This window comes from Vipera ursinii (assembly GCF_947247035.1).
Source record: "Vipera ursinii genome assembly, chromosome: 5".
In the NCBI taxonomy this organism is placed as follows: Eukaryota; Metazoa; Chordata; class Lepidosauria; order Squamata; family Viperidae; genus Vipera; species Vipera ursinii.
Genome location: NC_139518.1, coordinates 4515168 through 4529613, shown reverse-complemented (window position 1 = coordinate 4529613; position 14446 = coordinate 4515168). Strand labels below are relative to the sequence as shown.

Here is a 14446-nt window from a genome sequence, read left to right as displayed (position 1 = left end):
ACCATTTGTAACCTACCCAGCCAGCTTCTGACCAGCAAATTCAGTGGGGGAAGCTAGATTCACTTAATCACCAATGATTCGGTTAACAACTGCAGTGATTCACTTAACAACCGTGGCAAGAAAGGTCGCGAAATGGGGCAAAACTAAGCCCCACTCAGCAAAACTCACTGTCTTGCTTAGCAGTGGAAATGTTGGGTTCAATTGTGGTTGTAAGTTGAGGACTAGCAGGCATGGACTGTTTATATCCAAATTATTATGGGGTGGAAAGATTTTTTCCCCCATGTGCTTCCACGTTTAGAAAAATCTAGTGCTAACCCCCCACCCAATCAGAGCACACCTCCACCCCATCAGAACACAGCCAAGCCTCCACCCACAGAACACACCCCCTCTGGCAGTTTAAAAAAGAAGAAGAAACAGCCACTACCACACACTTCTCCCAGAAGAACGAAGCTGAAGTCACCAGCCTGAGGATGACGGATGAGATTTCGTCGAAACGTTGCCCTGATAGTTTAATGAAGAGAAGGGTGAGGGGTGACATGATAGCAGTGTTCCAATATCTCAGGGGCTACCACAAAGAAGAGGGAGTCAAGCTATTCTCCAAAGCACCTGAAAGCAGGACAAGAAGCAACAGATGGAAACTAGTCAAGGAGAGAAGCAACCTAGAACTAAGGAGAAACTTCCTGACAGTTAGAACAATTAATCAGTGGAACAACCTGCCTCCAGAGGTGGTGAATGCTCCAACACTGGAGGTTTTTAAGAACCTGAAATGGTATAAGGTTTCCTGCCTGAGCAGGGGGTTGGACTAGATGACCTCCAAGGTCCCTTCCAACTTTATTATTATTATTATTATTATTATTATTATTATTATTATTATTATTATTATTATTATTCCTCCAATTCTATGTTGGAAAAAACCCGAATGACCAAAGATCTACATACAAACACCCGCGAAAACCTGTGTGTGTGTGTGTGTGTGTGTGTGTGTGTGTGTATCTATATCTATATATATCTATATATCTATATATATCTATATCTATATATATATCTGTATATATATCTCTCTCTATGTATATCTCTATCTCTATCTCTATATCTCTATATAATAAATATATAAATATATGAAAAGGGGGAACTCTCATGGCTCATGAGACTTGCATGGTGAATGGGTGGCCGTACCGAATGAACAAACAAATAGAAATATAGAAAACTGACAGCAGAAAAAGACCTCATGGTTCCTTGAGTTTGGCTTTTGAGGAGTTCTTTGTTGTTGTTTTTCACATCGGGGACTGTTGCAGCATCTGCCTGGTCACGTGATCAAAGCTCGCCAGAGGGTTGGCAACTGGCATGTGTTTGTTGTCAAGCTTCCGAAGGACGAACCCTTCAAAGAACTCTGAGGCATTGTTTACCTTAAAAGTCTTTATTAGAGCAATATAACATCGGCAAGACTTGGTTAAAGCCGAAATCTGGATTCCCCTCCCCTGTGCACAATAATATTAAAGCATTGTTCCCTCCTTTAGTTAACTGTCCTAAATCACATTCTCCAATTAGTTTGAAAGGTAAGTTTTCCCTCCTGAGCTTAACCCGCCAGTTCTTATGGCCTCTTATTACATACAACCTTGAAAGCGCTCTGCTGCTGTGTTATTATGTCTAACTAATCCCCCATGCGTATTCTTCCTTCCCCCTCCCCTCTTCATCTAACTTTTAACTCTCAAAGTGATGCACAAGTAGAAATATAAAATAGCGGCTTCTTCATCTTTTGTCAAAGCAAGGACATCCGATGTTAGCAGCGTTGACATCTGTGTTGTTGCACTGTCCTGGGGGCATGTGATCACCATTTTGTAACCTTCCCACCGGCATTTATTTTTTAAATTTTTTTTTAATTTTTTTTTTCAAAATTTTGGTGGCATGATGGGTCCACCTCACCTTGAATGTTCCTCTCCTTTTTATCAGTATCTTGTGGATTGCGATGAGGTGATTTTCATGAAGGAAGGCGGCATCACTGAGAGAGGAAGCCATGAAGACTTGATGAATCTGAACGGTGACTATGCAGCCATTTTCAATAGTTTGCAGCTGGGAGAAACACCACACATTGAGGTATTTTTTTTTCTTCCTGCTCCACGGTTCTTGTCCTAAACTTCAGTAAGGTCATATGTAAATTACCCTAAAGCCCAATAACGTATTATTTATTCAAATTATTTATAGCAAAACTATTGTGAAGGCTTGTAATATCTTTTCTAGACCAAGATGGGGACTGGGTAAAACCTCTCACTTCTGTGAATTGCCAGCCAGGTTGCCGATAACTGATTTATCTTCCTTTTAGCCCTTCGCTCAAAAGGTTCTAGCTGTCATGCGCCCAAAAGAACAAACGTACAATAAACAAATTATTCAAATGAAAACACGGTTCCATGTTTTTTTTAACGCAGTGGCTGGCAGAAAGAGAGGGAAGCTTCTATTGAAGTCAGTCTTTAATAGGGTAGTCAGAATAGGAAGAGACATGGGCGATCTTCTGGTCCAGAGTTCTCCAACCTTTTCAGCTTTGTGGACCAGCAGGGGGAGTGGGTATGGTTCTGCACGAGTGGCGGACAAACATGCATGCGCAGCTCCATTTGCACAAGCGGTGGACGCACGAACCCGCCGCTCTCACAAATGGAGCATGCGTTCACCCGCTGTTCATGTACGTGGGAATGCGCCCACTGCTTCTGCGGCCCGGTCCTGAATGACTCAAGGCCCAGAGGTGGGCTACGGCCTGGAGGTTGGGATCCCTGTTCAACCCCCTGCTCAAGCAGGAAATTCTGTATAATTTCAGACAAGTGATTGTCTAATCCAGGGGTCAGCAACCTGAAACAGTGAAAGAGCCACTCGGAACCGGTTCCCTCACAAAAGGAAAAACTGGGAGCCGCAAAAAATGTGTGCACATGCACGTACATGCGCGCATGCGCAGAACAGGGTTTGACTGAAGAGTGGAGCCAAGGCGAGATATGCACCTACCCTGCATATTTGAATTGATTGGTTGAACTTTTTTGGTCCTACTTTTTTTTTTTGGACTGCACATGGCAGAGGACTAGGAGCCGCAGGAGACGGCTGAAAGAGCCGCATGCGGCTCCGGAGCCGCGGGTTGCAGACCTGTGGTCTAATCCTACCGTGTTTCCCCCCAAATAAGACCAGGTCTTATATTAATTTTTGCTCCAAAAGACACAAGAGGGCTTATTTTCCGGTTGGGTCTTATATTCGGGGAACATATGGTACTAAATATCTCCATCTGGCTGACGATTTTAACTGGGGCTTATTTTGGGGGGTGGGGCTTATATTATGAGCGTCCTGAAAAATCGTGCTATTTTCCAGTTGGGTTCTTATTTTCGGGAAAACACAGTAGCATGCGGGTTCTAGTATATATAGGACATCCATTTATGGAGGCTGTAACTAGGCCCTTTTTCTTCTTCTGGGGAATGTGCTTATCACATTTCCCTTGCCAAGTTGAGGCAGGCTGAATCTGAGTGACCTCCTGTCTCTGTTGCAGGTTAACTTAAAGAAGACCGCAAACAGTTCCTTGAAAAGACTCCCAGAGAAAGGCACCAAAACGGGATCTGTGAAGAAAGAGAAAGTAGTCAAGAAGGAAGAAGGTACAGGTTGTTATCCAAAAATACAAATTTAACTTGTACACACCTTGTTTGGGCGTGCAAGTATTCTGTTAACAAGTCAGTAGGTTCCAGGTGATCCCAGTGGATCTTTTGCTCAGACTAGATGACGCCTTCTTTCCTCTACCCACAAAGACTAGTGCTAAATTTTTGAAGCAGCGTGCTTCCTTGGCCTTCAATATGAGCACAGTAGTCTAAGCAAGAGTTCAGAATAGTTTTTAAGTCACGTGTAGGAAAATTTTAACCAGAGTTTAATATACAGATTTTGGTTGGCTACATTTGAATGCTTGTCTGTGCGTATAAAACATTTTCAGGAAACTTTGTACAGGTAGCCCTCGATTTACGAGGGTAATGGAGCCGGCACGTTCCACTCGTAACTCCAAAACTCGTAGGGTGAATCTCGTACCTCGAACGAGATCACTCCCTTGCTCGCGGCTCGTTAAGTGCACATGAGGTATCTGAGGGTGGGGCAGGCCATGACAGGCCTAGTGATGGAACAGGCCCCCGAGGCCTCCCCGACCCACTAAGATACCTCATGCTTCCCCCTCTCTCCCTTCTTGCCGTGTGGGACTCACCTTGAAAAGATCCGTCTCTTCCCTGTCGCGGTTCCTGCTTTTGAGGGACAGGAAGAGTTGGTGGAAGCCCCAGGGTGACCTAACATCGCGCGAGTTCAGGCACCAATCCTTTTTCGCAGAGAATGGGTGCCTGAATTCTCGCCCTGTTTGCGGTGCATGCCTCCTGCTTTCCCCCAACTCTGGAGCCACCCTCCCGGAATAGAGATCCGGGTGGGGGAGGGACTTCTGCATGCCTCTGGAGGTTGGATCCAGGCCTCAGAGGAGGTCTTACAAGCCGTTTGTGCCAGGAACGGAGGGGCAGGGGGCTTCTGAATGCCTCCGGAGGTTGGATCCAAACCTTGGAGGACTGCTCCAAGCTGTTTGCACCCAGAAAGGAGCTTTCAGAGATTGCATCCAAGCCTCAGAAGCATTCATAAGGCCCCTCCAAAAAAAACCTCCGTTCCTGGCGCAAACGGCTTGGAAGACCCCTCAGTTTTGCTCAGTTTTGGAGGTGAGTTGAGGACTGCCTGTAATCTAGTGTAGACTGGATTTGTCGATTTCTCTCTGCTTAACCTTCTCCTCTCTGCCCATCCCTGTGCTTTAGTTCAGCTCATGCAGCTGGAAGAGAAAGGCAAAGGTTCTGTTCCCTGGTCGGTTTATTGGGTCTACATCCAAGCAGCTGGAGGCCCAGTGGCTTTCCTGACCATCATGGCGCTCTTTGTATTGAATGTGGGCAGCACGGCCTTCAGCAACTGGTGGCTGAGCTACTGGATCAAACAAGGCAGCGGGGTGAGAGCAACCAGCATCTTTGCATTTATTTATTTCTTTGATTCCTATAGCCGCCCACCTCGATAACAGAGGTGGGCTGGCTGGGGAATTCTAGCAGTTGGAAGTCCACAAGTCTTAAAGTTGCCAAGTTTGGAGACCCCTGGGCAAAATTATGGACAAGATATCATGTGCGGATTCCTTAGCTGCATTTATGAAATGGGCCAGCCTGTATCTTATTTCTGTCTTAATCATGAAACTCATTCTTTTCTATTTTTTTTAGAACACTACTGTGACGTTGGGGAATGAAACCCTGGTCAGCAACAGTATGAAGGATAACCCTCACATGCGTTACTATGCCGGCATTTATGCACTGTCCATGGGAGTCATGCTGATCCTGAAGGCCATTCGTGGTATTGCCTTTGTCAAGGTTGGTAGCTGTACAAGGAGGAGAGAAGAACACAGTTCTAGGGATCTTGCAGTCCTAGTGGACAGTCACTTCAATAGGAGCCAGCCGTGTGCTGCAGCTGCCAGAAAAGCCAACACAGTTCTAGGCTGCATTAACAGAGGGATAGAATCAAGATCACATGAAACGTTAGTAGCACTTTATGAGACCTGGGTAAGGGCACACTTGGGATCTTGCATGCAGTTTTGGTCACCACGATGTTAAAAAAGATGCTAAGACTTCAGATAAAATGTGGAGAAAAGCAAAAAAGATGATAAGGGAACTTAGAAACGCGAAGAACAGTTGCAGGAATTGGGTGTGTCTAGTCTAGTGAAAAGAAGGACCAGGGGGGACATGATAGCAGTCTTCCAATATCTCAGGGGCTGCCCCAAAGAAGAAGGGGGGTGGGGTGGTCAACCTATTCTCCAAAGCGCCTGAAGGCAGGACAAGAAGCAACGGATGGAAACTAATCAAGGAGAGAAGCAACCTAGAACTAAGGAGAAATTTCCTGAGAGTGAGGACAATTAACCAGTGGAACAACCTGCCTCCAGAAGTTGTGGGTGCTCCAACACTGGAGGTTTTTAAGAAGAGACTGGACAAGCAATTGTCTGAAACGGTATAGGGTTTCCTGCCTGAGCAGGGGGTTGGACTAGATGACCTCCAAGGTCCCCTCTAACTCTGTTATTCTGTCAGCAAAATCATTCTTCTTTCTTTCTTTTCTCATCCTGCTATTCCAGACGGTAGCTTCTTTCCACAAAAGGAACTGCCTTCATTTCCTGATTTTTTTCCCTTCCATAGCTTGATGTCATCTCACAAATATGGTGGAAGGCATTTGTAGTGTAGTGTAGTGTAGTCCCCTTCCCTTGCAGTGCCTTCTGGTCACTTGTACATTTTCTTTTAAAACTCCGGAGTGCCTGGCTTCAACAGTCCTCTTCTGTGGTCACTACAGGGAACATTGCGGGCCTCATCCAAGCTGCACGATGAACTCTTCCGACGGATTCTCCGTAGCCCCATGAAGTTTTTCGACACCACACCCACGGGGCGGATTCTCAATAGGTTCTCCAAAGATATGGATGAAGGTAATAAACTCTTCTCTAGTAGCCCGTTGGTGCTAATACAGGTAGCCTTTGACTGAGAACCATTCATTTAATGACTTCAAAATTACAACTTCACTGAAAAAAAAGTGACTTGTGACAAGGTGTTTATGGCCCATTTTTTGACCGTTGCAGTAATTCCCCACAGTCACGTGATCAAGCAGGAAAGAATCTTAGGAACCGTGCCAGTTTATATCGCACCACGGTTGTTGGGGAATAAAAACTGGAAGAGGGTGTGCTCCGTATTTCATTTTGAATTTCTAGCAGAAACGCAAGTGATAAACCTTAAGATAGCATGATGAATGAGGTAGACCTGTTTAGTCAACTCACTGTTGACGTTTCATGGAAGGAAGGCTAATGTTCAGTTGCCTATGGCGCTTAGTGAAACCCCTCGAAGGTGTTCACCATTTTGGGCAAGACTTCCTAAAATAATGAAATCCAGTAGCTATTGGCACTTTGGCAAGGGAATCTGGCTCTTGAACACTTCTGAATAGACAAATTGATGACAGCAGAGTAGGAGGGCCCTGTGTGAATCTTACCTGAGCTGGCCTTACCTGAATCTCTCCTGGGCTGGGCAGGAGAGGCTATAACAAGGTGTTGTCCTCCCCCACCAGCCGTGTTGTGTATATGTATAGGATATTACGGTTATATTTTTAATCCCACTTTTATATAAATAAATAAAGATGGGAAACATACCTAATACTCCTTTTTCCCCACAATAACAACCCTGTGATGTGGATTGATCTGAGAGAGAGTGACTGGCCCAATGTAAAACCAGCTGGCTATCATGGCTAAGGCGGGACTAGAACTCACGGTCTCCTGGTGATTATTGGCCCAGATTCAACCAGCCAGCTTTCATGGCTAAGACGGGACTAGAGCTCAAGGTCTCCTGGTGATTGGCCCAAAGTCAACCAGCCGGCTTTCATGACTTAAGACGGGACTAGAACTCAAGGTCTCCTGGTGATTGGCCCAAAGTCATCCAGCCGGCTTTCATGCCTAAGGGCGGGGGACTAGAACTCAAGCCATCCCGGTGATTGCCCCAAAGTCACCCAGTTGACTTTCATGCCTAGGGGAGGCCTAGAATTCAGACTCCCCTGGTTTCTAGGCCGGCTCCATCACCATTACGCCTAACTTGGTTGTCGATATTGTTCACCTTGGTGGGAATTTAAGTCTATGCTAATCGGCTGTGTCTGTCCATCTCTTCCAGTTGATGTCCGCCTGCCTTTTCAAGCTGAAATGTTCATACAGAATGTCATCCTGGTGTTCTTCTGTGTGGGAGTGATCTCTGGTGTCTTTCCATGGTTCCTAATGGCGGTGGGTCCCCTCGTGGTTCTTTTCACCATTCTTCATGTTGTGTCTAGGTAAGAGCAGCAATTCTTATGGGTCATTTAAGACATTGTTAGCCTTGAGGGTCTTCCATAACTTGGTGCTATAACAACTTCATTGGTTGCCAGCTGCTTTCAAACCCAATTTAGGCTATAGCAGGTATCTTCAAACTTGGGCCTTTTATGAGTTGTGGACTCCAACTCCCAGAATTCTTCAGCCAGAGTGCCTGGCTGAGGAATTCTGAGAGTTGAAGTCCACAAGTCATAATAGGGCCAAGTTTGAAGACCCCTGCGCTAAAGCATCAAATGACTGGTTATTCTCATATTTTTGTTAGACCTTTACTTCCAGCTGGTTTGTGGTTTTTTTGTACGCAGAGTGTTCATTCGGGAGTTGAAACGACTGGACAACATTACGCAGTCTCCATTTCTTTCTCACATCACTTCAAGCATTCAAGGTCTCTCCACCATCCATGCCTACAATAAAGGAGAGGAATTCCTATACAAGTTAGTCTGTTTCTTTTCTGACATTCAGTCTTGGCTGCTACCAAACAGACAAGCCAGGATTTTTAAAAAAGCTGGGTTTATTGCACAAGCCAGAGTGGCTTAATTCACTCAGAATGCCAGTTCATCTAGAAATAGTAATAATATTTCAGATGAATTGGTTCGCAAGCTGCTGTCTTAATTTGCTAGCAGTCACGTGCATCGTGTTTTGTGAAACTTTTCCTCCAACTCAGGTTAAAAATGAAATACGGGTCGTCCTTGATTTACGACCACAATTGAGTCCAAAACTTCCTTTCCTAAGCGAGACGGTTCTTAAGTGAGTTTGGTCCCATTTTACAACCTTTCGTGCCACAATTGTTAAGTAAATCACTGCAGTTGTTAAGTTAGTGATGGTTGTTAAGTGACTCTGGCTTCCCCCATTGACTTTGTCAGAAAGTTGCAAAAGGGGAATCGTGACCCTGGGACACTGCAACCATCCTAAATACATGCTAATTGCCAAGCATCTTGTGTTTTGATCACCTGATATTGGGGAAGGCTGCAACAATCATTAAGTGTGAAAAATGGTCATAGGTCACTGTTTTGGGTATCGTTGTAGCTTTAGACAGTCACTAAACAAATGTGTCATGGTTCCGATAAATGAGACCAGAAGAAATAAAAATTCTGAGGCAATTGCTTTCCTCAAAGAACAATTTTTAATGGCTACATAATGTCAGCACAAACATAGGTGAAACCAAGACTGGAATTCCCCCCCCCCCAAAAAAAGGTTACAAAATAAAAGTTAAACTCCCCACCCACTAAATATGTAATAAATCACATTCTCCAATTAACACCTTTGGCCGGGCTCTCTAACAGTAATTCTAGCCCGCCAAACCCTTGAGCGATTTGACCTTGGATTCCACAAGAAAGTTATTGTTTTGTCGGAAACAGAAGAATGCATTTTCCCTCCTCCCAAAGCTGTGGCAAGCCGATAAAAAGCAGTTTTGTAGGTTTGACAGAACGCTTGTACCTGCATTTTAATTGTAAATATTTTCTGCTTTTAGATATCAGCAACTGCTGGATGACAATCAGGCGCCCTTCTACTTGTTCAGCTGTGCGATGCGCTGGCTGGCTGTGAGACTGGATATTGTCAGCATTGCCCTCATTATAACCACTGGCTTAATGATCATCTTAATGCACGGCCAAATCCCGCCCGCGTACGCTGGGCTCGCCATCTCATATGCGGTTCAGGTGAATGCTTCCTTTGCATGTCAAAACAAAGTTGCCTTTTGGAACTCCACAGTGCAGCTGGGCCCAGTCACAAGTGCATTGTTGAATTGATTTTATATCACAGTAGGCCTTGACTTATGACTGTTTGCTGAGCAACCGGTCAAAGTTAGGATGGACTTACCTAGAGGGGTACTTATGGCCTGGATTCCACGTTCTGCACATCGGAGCCCACACACACACACCCAAACACACACCGGCATGCATAGGACTGCAATGGGCACTTGGCAAGCAGGCTGCATTTACAACCGTTTGCCGTATCTTGTGATTGCGTGAGCCACGTTTTACAGCAGTTTGGCTAAAGACTTGGCATCTGCCTCCGGTTTTCAGAAAGAACACACCATAGCAAATTATGGGTTCCCTTAAGGACCGCCAGAAAGAAAAAATTGTAAAATCTGTACAACTCTCATGACTTACGACCATAATGGGCAGGCTTCATTACGGTCATAACGTGAGGACTAGCTAAAGAGACTTAACAAGTAGCAGCCGTCCGCTTGCTCCTATGTCCCATCAAAAATCCTACGACACTGAAAATATGTAGTGTTGGACACTGTGGAATATTTATGAACATCCCCTATTAAAATGGCTCGTTTGGAAGAAAAAGTGCCTGTGGATTAAAAAAATTAAAAACCTTGGAGCTGAGAAGTGCAGGGATGGGGTGTGGCTGAAGAGGCGGCAAGGTGAATGAAATTAACCATCGTTTTTGTTCTCCGCGGAGGCAGCTTAATGGAACTTGACCGCTAACAAGGAACAGAAAGCCTTGAATGTTGTGACACTCCTTTCCTTCCTATTGTGGCCTGGTTCATGATAAAGCCTAACCCTTAACCGCACTCATCCGTTGGGATTAAGCTGTTCCACAGAGAATCACCCTGAGGTTTTCACCGCTAATAAGTTAGTTACTGTATCCTAGTAATAGTGATTTGTTTCCTCCTCAGTTAACGGGACTGTTCCAGTTTACGGTCAGGTTGGCTTCGGAGACGGAGGCCCGCTTTACATCGGTGGAGAGAATTGACCACTACATCAAGGTATGTAAGATTCTGTCCACTGCCCAATATTTTCCCCGGTGCCCCGCATCCTCTAGAACAGGGAGCCTCAACCTTGGCAACTTTTAAGACTTGCGGACTTCAACTCCCAGAATTCCTCAGCCAGCTTTGCTGGCTGGGAGTTGAAGTCCACAAGTCTTAAAAGTTGCCAAGGTTGAGGACCCCTGCTCTAGAACGGTGCTTCAGCTGCTAAGCTCAACCTGATTTCTCCAGTATATTCTCAAACCACCCAATCACAGGCAGTCTCAAAGGCGCTTTTCCAAAAGGCAACTGGACTTGCTTAATTCTCCCCTTGGAAACATTTTGCTTCTCATCCAAGAAGCTTCTTCAGTTCTGACCTCTCCAGACAGTGAACAAATTGAAAGATAAAATCGAAAGGACAGCAGTCAGTACCGTCAGCAATGAGAATGGTGTAAAAATCCAAAACATTCCTGAAAGGCCTAAAAGAATCACTCGTCTGGAACCAGAAGAAACATAATCTTAAAACACAAGGCCAACATCTCACAGATGAGACAGTGACCCCCCACAAGACAGATGGAAGTTGATACCTCTTGTAAGAGAAAAATACTTTGGGCTGTTAGGTGTGAGGTTCACTCTGCTGAAAAAAGCTTGAAAAATTATCCATGGTTGGCTCCTGATACACGCTGTGGTTCCTCCAGCGAGGCAACAATTTGGCTGTTGCGCTATCGCAACTGCTCCCCACATCTCCCCTTAAGCATTCCATAAATAGCTGCCTAGCATGTAAATGATGCTTCCTAATAGAGTATTAACCTTGTGAACTCTCAAGCTTCCTCTTTCCGCTATGTATTCAAGACGGACAGTGAGAAAACCAAGATCATGGCATCTGGCCCTCTCAATTCCTGGCAAATAGATGGAGAAGAAATGGAGGTAGGGACAGATTTTATCTTCCTGGGCTCCAAGATCACTGCAGATGGGGACTGTAGCCAAGAAATTAAAAGACGCTTGCTCCTGGGGAGGAAAGCCATGGCAAATCTAGACAGCACACTAAAAAGCAGAGACGTCACCCTGCCAACAAAAGTGCGTATAGTCAAGGCTGTGGTCTTCCCAGATGCAATGTATGGCAGTGAAAGTTGGACCATAAGAAAGGCTGAGCACCAAAGAATGGAGGCCTTTGAACTCTGGTGCTGGAGAAGACTCCTCTGGACAGCAAGTCCTTTGGACAGCAAGGCGATCAAACCGGTCAGTCCTAGAGGAGATCAACCCTGACTGCTCTTTAGAAGGCCAGATCCTGAAGTGGAAACTCAAATCCTTTGGCCACCTAATGAGAAGGAAGGACTCACTGGAGAAGAGCCTCATGCTGGGAAAGGTGGAGGGCAAGAGAAGAAGGGGACGACAGAGAATGAGGTGGCTGGATGGAGTCACTGAAGCAGTAGGCATGAGACTAAATGGACTCCAGAAGATGGTAGAGGACAGGAAGGCCTGGAGGAACTTTGTCCATGGGGTCACGATGGGTCGGACATGACTTCGCAACTAACAACAACAACATGTACATAAGGGTGTTGGTATATATATATATGTTCTATATAGCGTGTTTATGTGTGTTCCATATGTGTACACTTTTGAGAGCGGGCAACAGAGTTTTGTTCTTAATGTGTGCCAGTGTGCCCACAGTAAAAAAAATGACAATAAAGGTAATTTATCTAATGTTGATTGTATAAGACTCCTAGCTTTAGTCTGTTAAGAAGTTAGTACCTGACTCAATAGTAGTAGGTGTGAGAGGAATCTCGGTGTCCTAGTGGACAATCACTTCAATAGGAGCCAGCCGCGTGCTGAAGCTGCCAAAAAAGCCAACACAGTGCTAGGCTGCATTAACAGAGGGATAGAATCAAGATCACGTGAAGTACTAATACCACTTTACAATGTCTTGGTAAGGCCACACCTGGAATACTGCATCCAGTTTTGGTCACCACGATGTAAAAAATATGTCGAGACTCTAGAAAGGGTACATAGAAGAGCAACGAAGATGATCAGGGGACTGGAGGCTAAAACATGAACAACGGTTGCAGGCATTGGGTACATCTAGTTTAATGAAGAGAAGGACTAGAGGTGACATGATTGCAGTCTTCCAATATCTGAGGGGCTGCCCCAGAGAAGACGGGGGTCAAGCTATTCTCCAAAGCACCAGAAGGCAGGACAAGAAACAACGGATGGAAACTAACCAAGGGGAGAAGCAACCTAGAACTAAAGAGGAATTTCCTGACAGGGAGGACAATTAACCAGTGGAACGGCTTGCCACGGGAAGTTGTGACTGCTCCACCACTGAAGATTTTTAAGAAGAGATTGGACAACCAAATGGTATAGGGTTTCCCACTGAGCAGGGGGTTGGACTTGGAGACCTCCAGGATCCCTTCCAACTCTGTTATTCTGTTAATCGTTCCTAGAATGCTGTCCGTAATTGACATCTTTTCTCTTCTCTTCTTTCTCTCTCTCTCTCTCTCTCTCTCTCTCTCTCTCGTGATTCCCAGACTCTTTCCCTGGAAGCCCCAGCTCGCATCAAGAATAAGGCTCCCCTTCCAGACTGGCCCCACGAAGGAGAAATTCGCTTTGAAAATGCAGAAATGCGCTATCGTGAGAACCTGCCGCTTGTCCTCAAAAAAGTCTGCTTCACCATTAAACCCAAGGAGAAGATTGGAATTGTGGGGAGGACCGGCTCAGGTAAGGCTAGGGTGCTGCTCAAGCTGCTCCTGTTTAGATTTTTTGTTTTTCAAAGCTTGCTGGAGCCACCTTTTCTCTGAAGAGAAAAAAAAAATCACACCTATATTTTCTGTGCCAAAATAGATTTTATGAAGATAAAAGGTAAAGGTAAAGGTTCCCCCGCACATGCATGCTAGTCGTTTCCAACTCTAGGGGCCAGTGCTCATCTCCGTTTCAAAGCCGAAGAGCCAGCGCTTGTCCGAGGACGTCTCCGTGGTCATGTGGCCGGCATGACTAGACGCCAAAGGAGCACGGAACGCTGTTACCTTCCCACCGTAGTGGTCCCTATTTTTCTACTTGCATTTTTACGTGCTTTCGGACTGCTAGGTTGGCAGAAACTGGGACAAGTAACAGGCGCTCACTCTGTTACGCGGCACTCGGGATTCGACCCGCCAAACTGCCAACCTTCTGATTGACAAGCTCAGCGTCTTAACCCACTGAGCCACCGCGTCCTTTTTATGACGATGGGGATGCCTAATTCACAGTAGCTAGGGTACATGTCCTTTCAGCCAATGCACAAGTGTTGCTTAAGATTTCTCATTGAAGTATCTCCTAAAAACATCAACGGTTTGATAGCCTTGATGTCACAGGGCATTATAATGCTGTGAGCAAATGGGCCTTCAGTGTGAACACAGGTAGTCCTGTACTTACGACTGACGTTACGACAGACTTCCCCAAGGGTACTTCCAACCTGGTTCCGAAATCAACAACGACAGACTCGGTGGACCACTGGGTCTTTTTTCTGCCCTCAGCTTTCTATCATTCTGTTAACATTGCTGTCATGGTTCCGACAGATGAAACTCTTCAAAAGAACTTCGAGGCATTGTTTACCTTAAAGAATCTTTATTTTGAGCAGCATAATATCGGCACTTTATAATCGAAGCCAAAAACTTGAGTTCCCCTCCCCTGAGCACATAGTATTAAAGCACAATTCCCTCCTCCAATTAACAGTCATAAATCAGGTTCCCCAATTAGCTTGAAGCACTCTCCAGCCTGCCAATTCCTTATCAGCTCTGGTTACAATAACCTTGTTTCTCACACTAGGTTTGGTATTGTTATGTCTAGCTGGATCCCGTTCACATTCCCCCTCCCAGCATCATCTAACT

At 45.3% G+C, this 14446-nt stretch overlaps 1 protein-coding gene across 7 annotated transcripts in view; it reads left to right on the top strand.

Annotated features, from left to right (window-relative positions):
- ABCC5 (ATP binding cassette subfamily C member 5) overlaps nucleotides 1-14446 on the top strand; it is an 81580-nt gene that overhangs the window by 55189 nt on the left and 11945 nt on the right. For 6 of the 7 annotated variants that reach the window (XM_083363869.1, XM_083363867.1, XM_083363870.1 and 3 more), the window contains 10 exons: nucleotides 1951-2094; nucleotides 3518-3626; nucleotides 4794-4978; nucleotides 5238-5384; nucleotides 6349-6478; nucleotides 7701-7854; nucleotides 8194-8322; nucleotides 9360-9546; nucleotides 10518-10607; nucleotides 13112-13301. In XM_083363869.1, the coding sequence (XP_083219995.1) occupies nucleotides 1951-2094; nucleotides 3518-3626; nucleotides 4794-4978; nucleotides 5238-5384; nucleotides 6349-6478; nucleotides 7701-7854; nucleotides 8194-8322; nucleotides 9360-9546; nucleotides 10518-10607; nucleotides 13112-13301 (1465 nt within the window). The remainder of the gene's footprint in view (nucleotides 1-1950; nucleotides 2095-3517; nucleotides 3627-4793; nucleotides 4979-5237; nucleotides 5385-6348; nucleotides 6479-7700; nucleotides 7855-8193; nucleotides 8323-9359; nucleotides 9547-10517; nucleotides 10608-13111; nucleotides 13302-14446) is intronic. The other variant, XM_083363871.1, reaches the window with a different exon arrangement.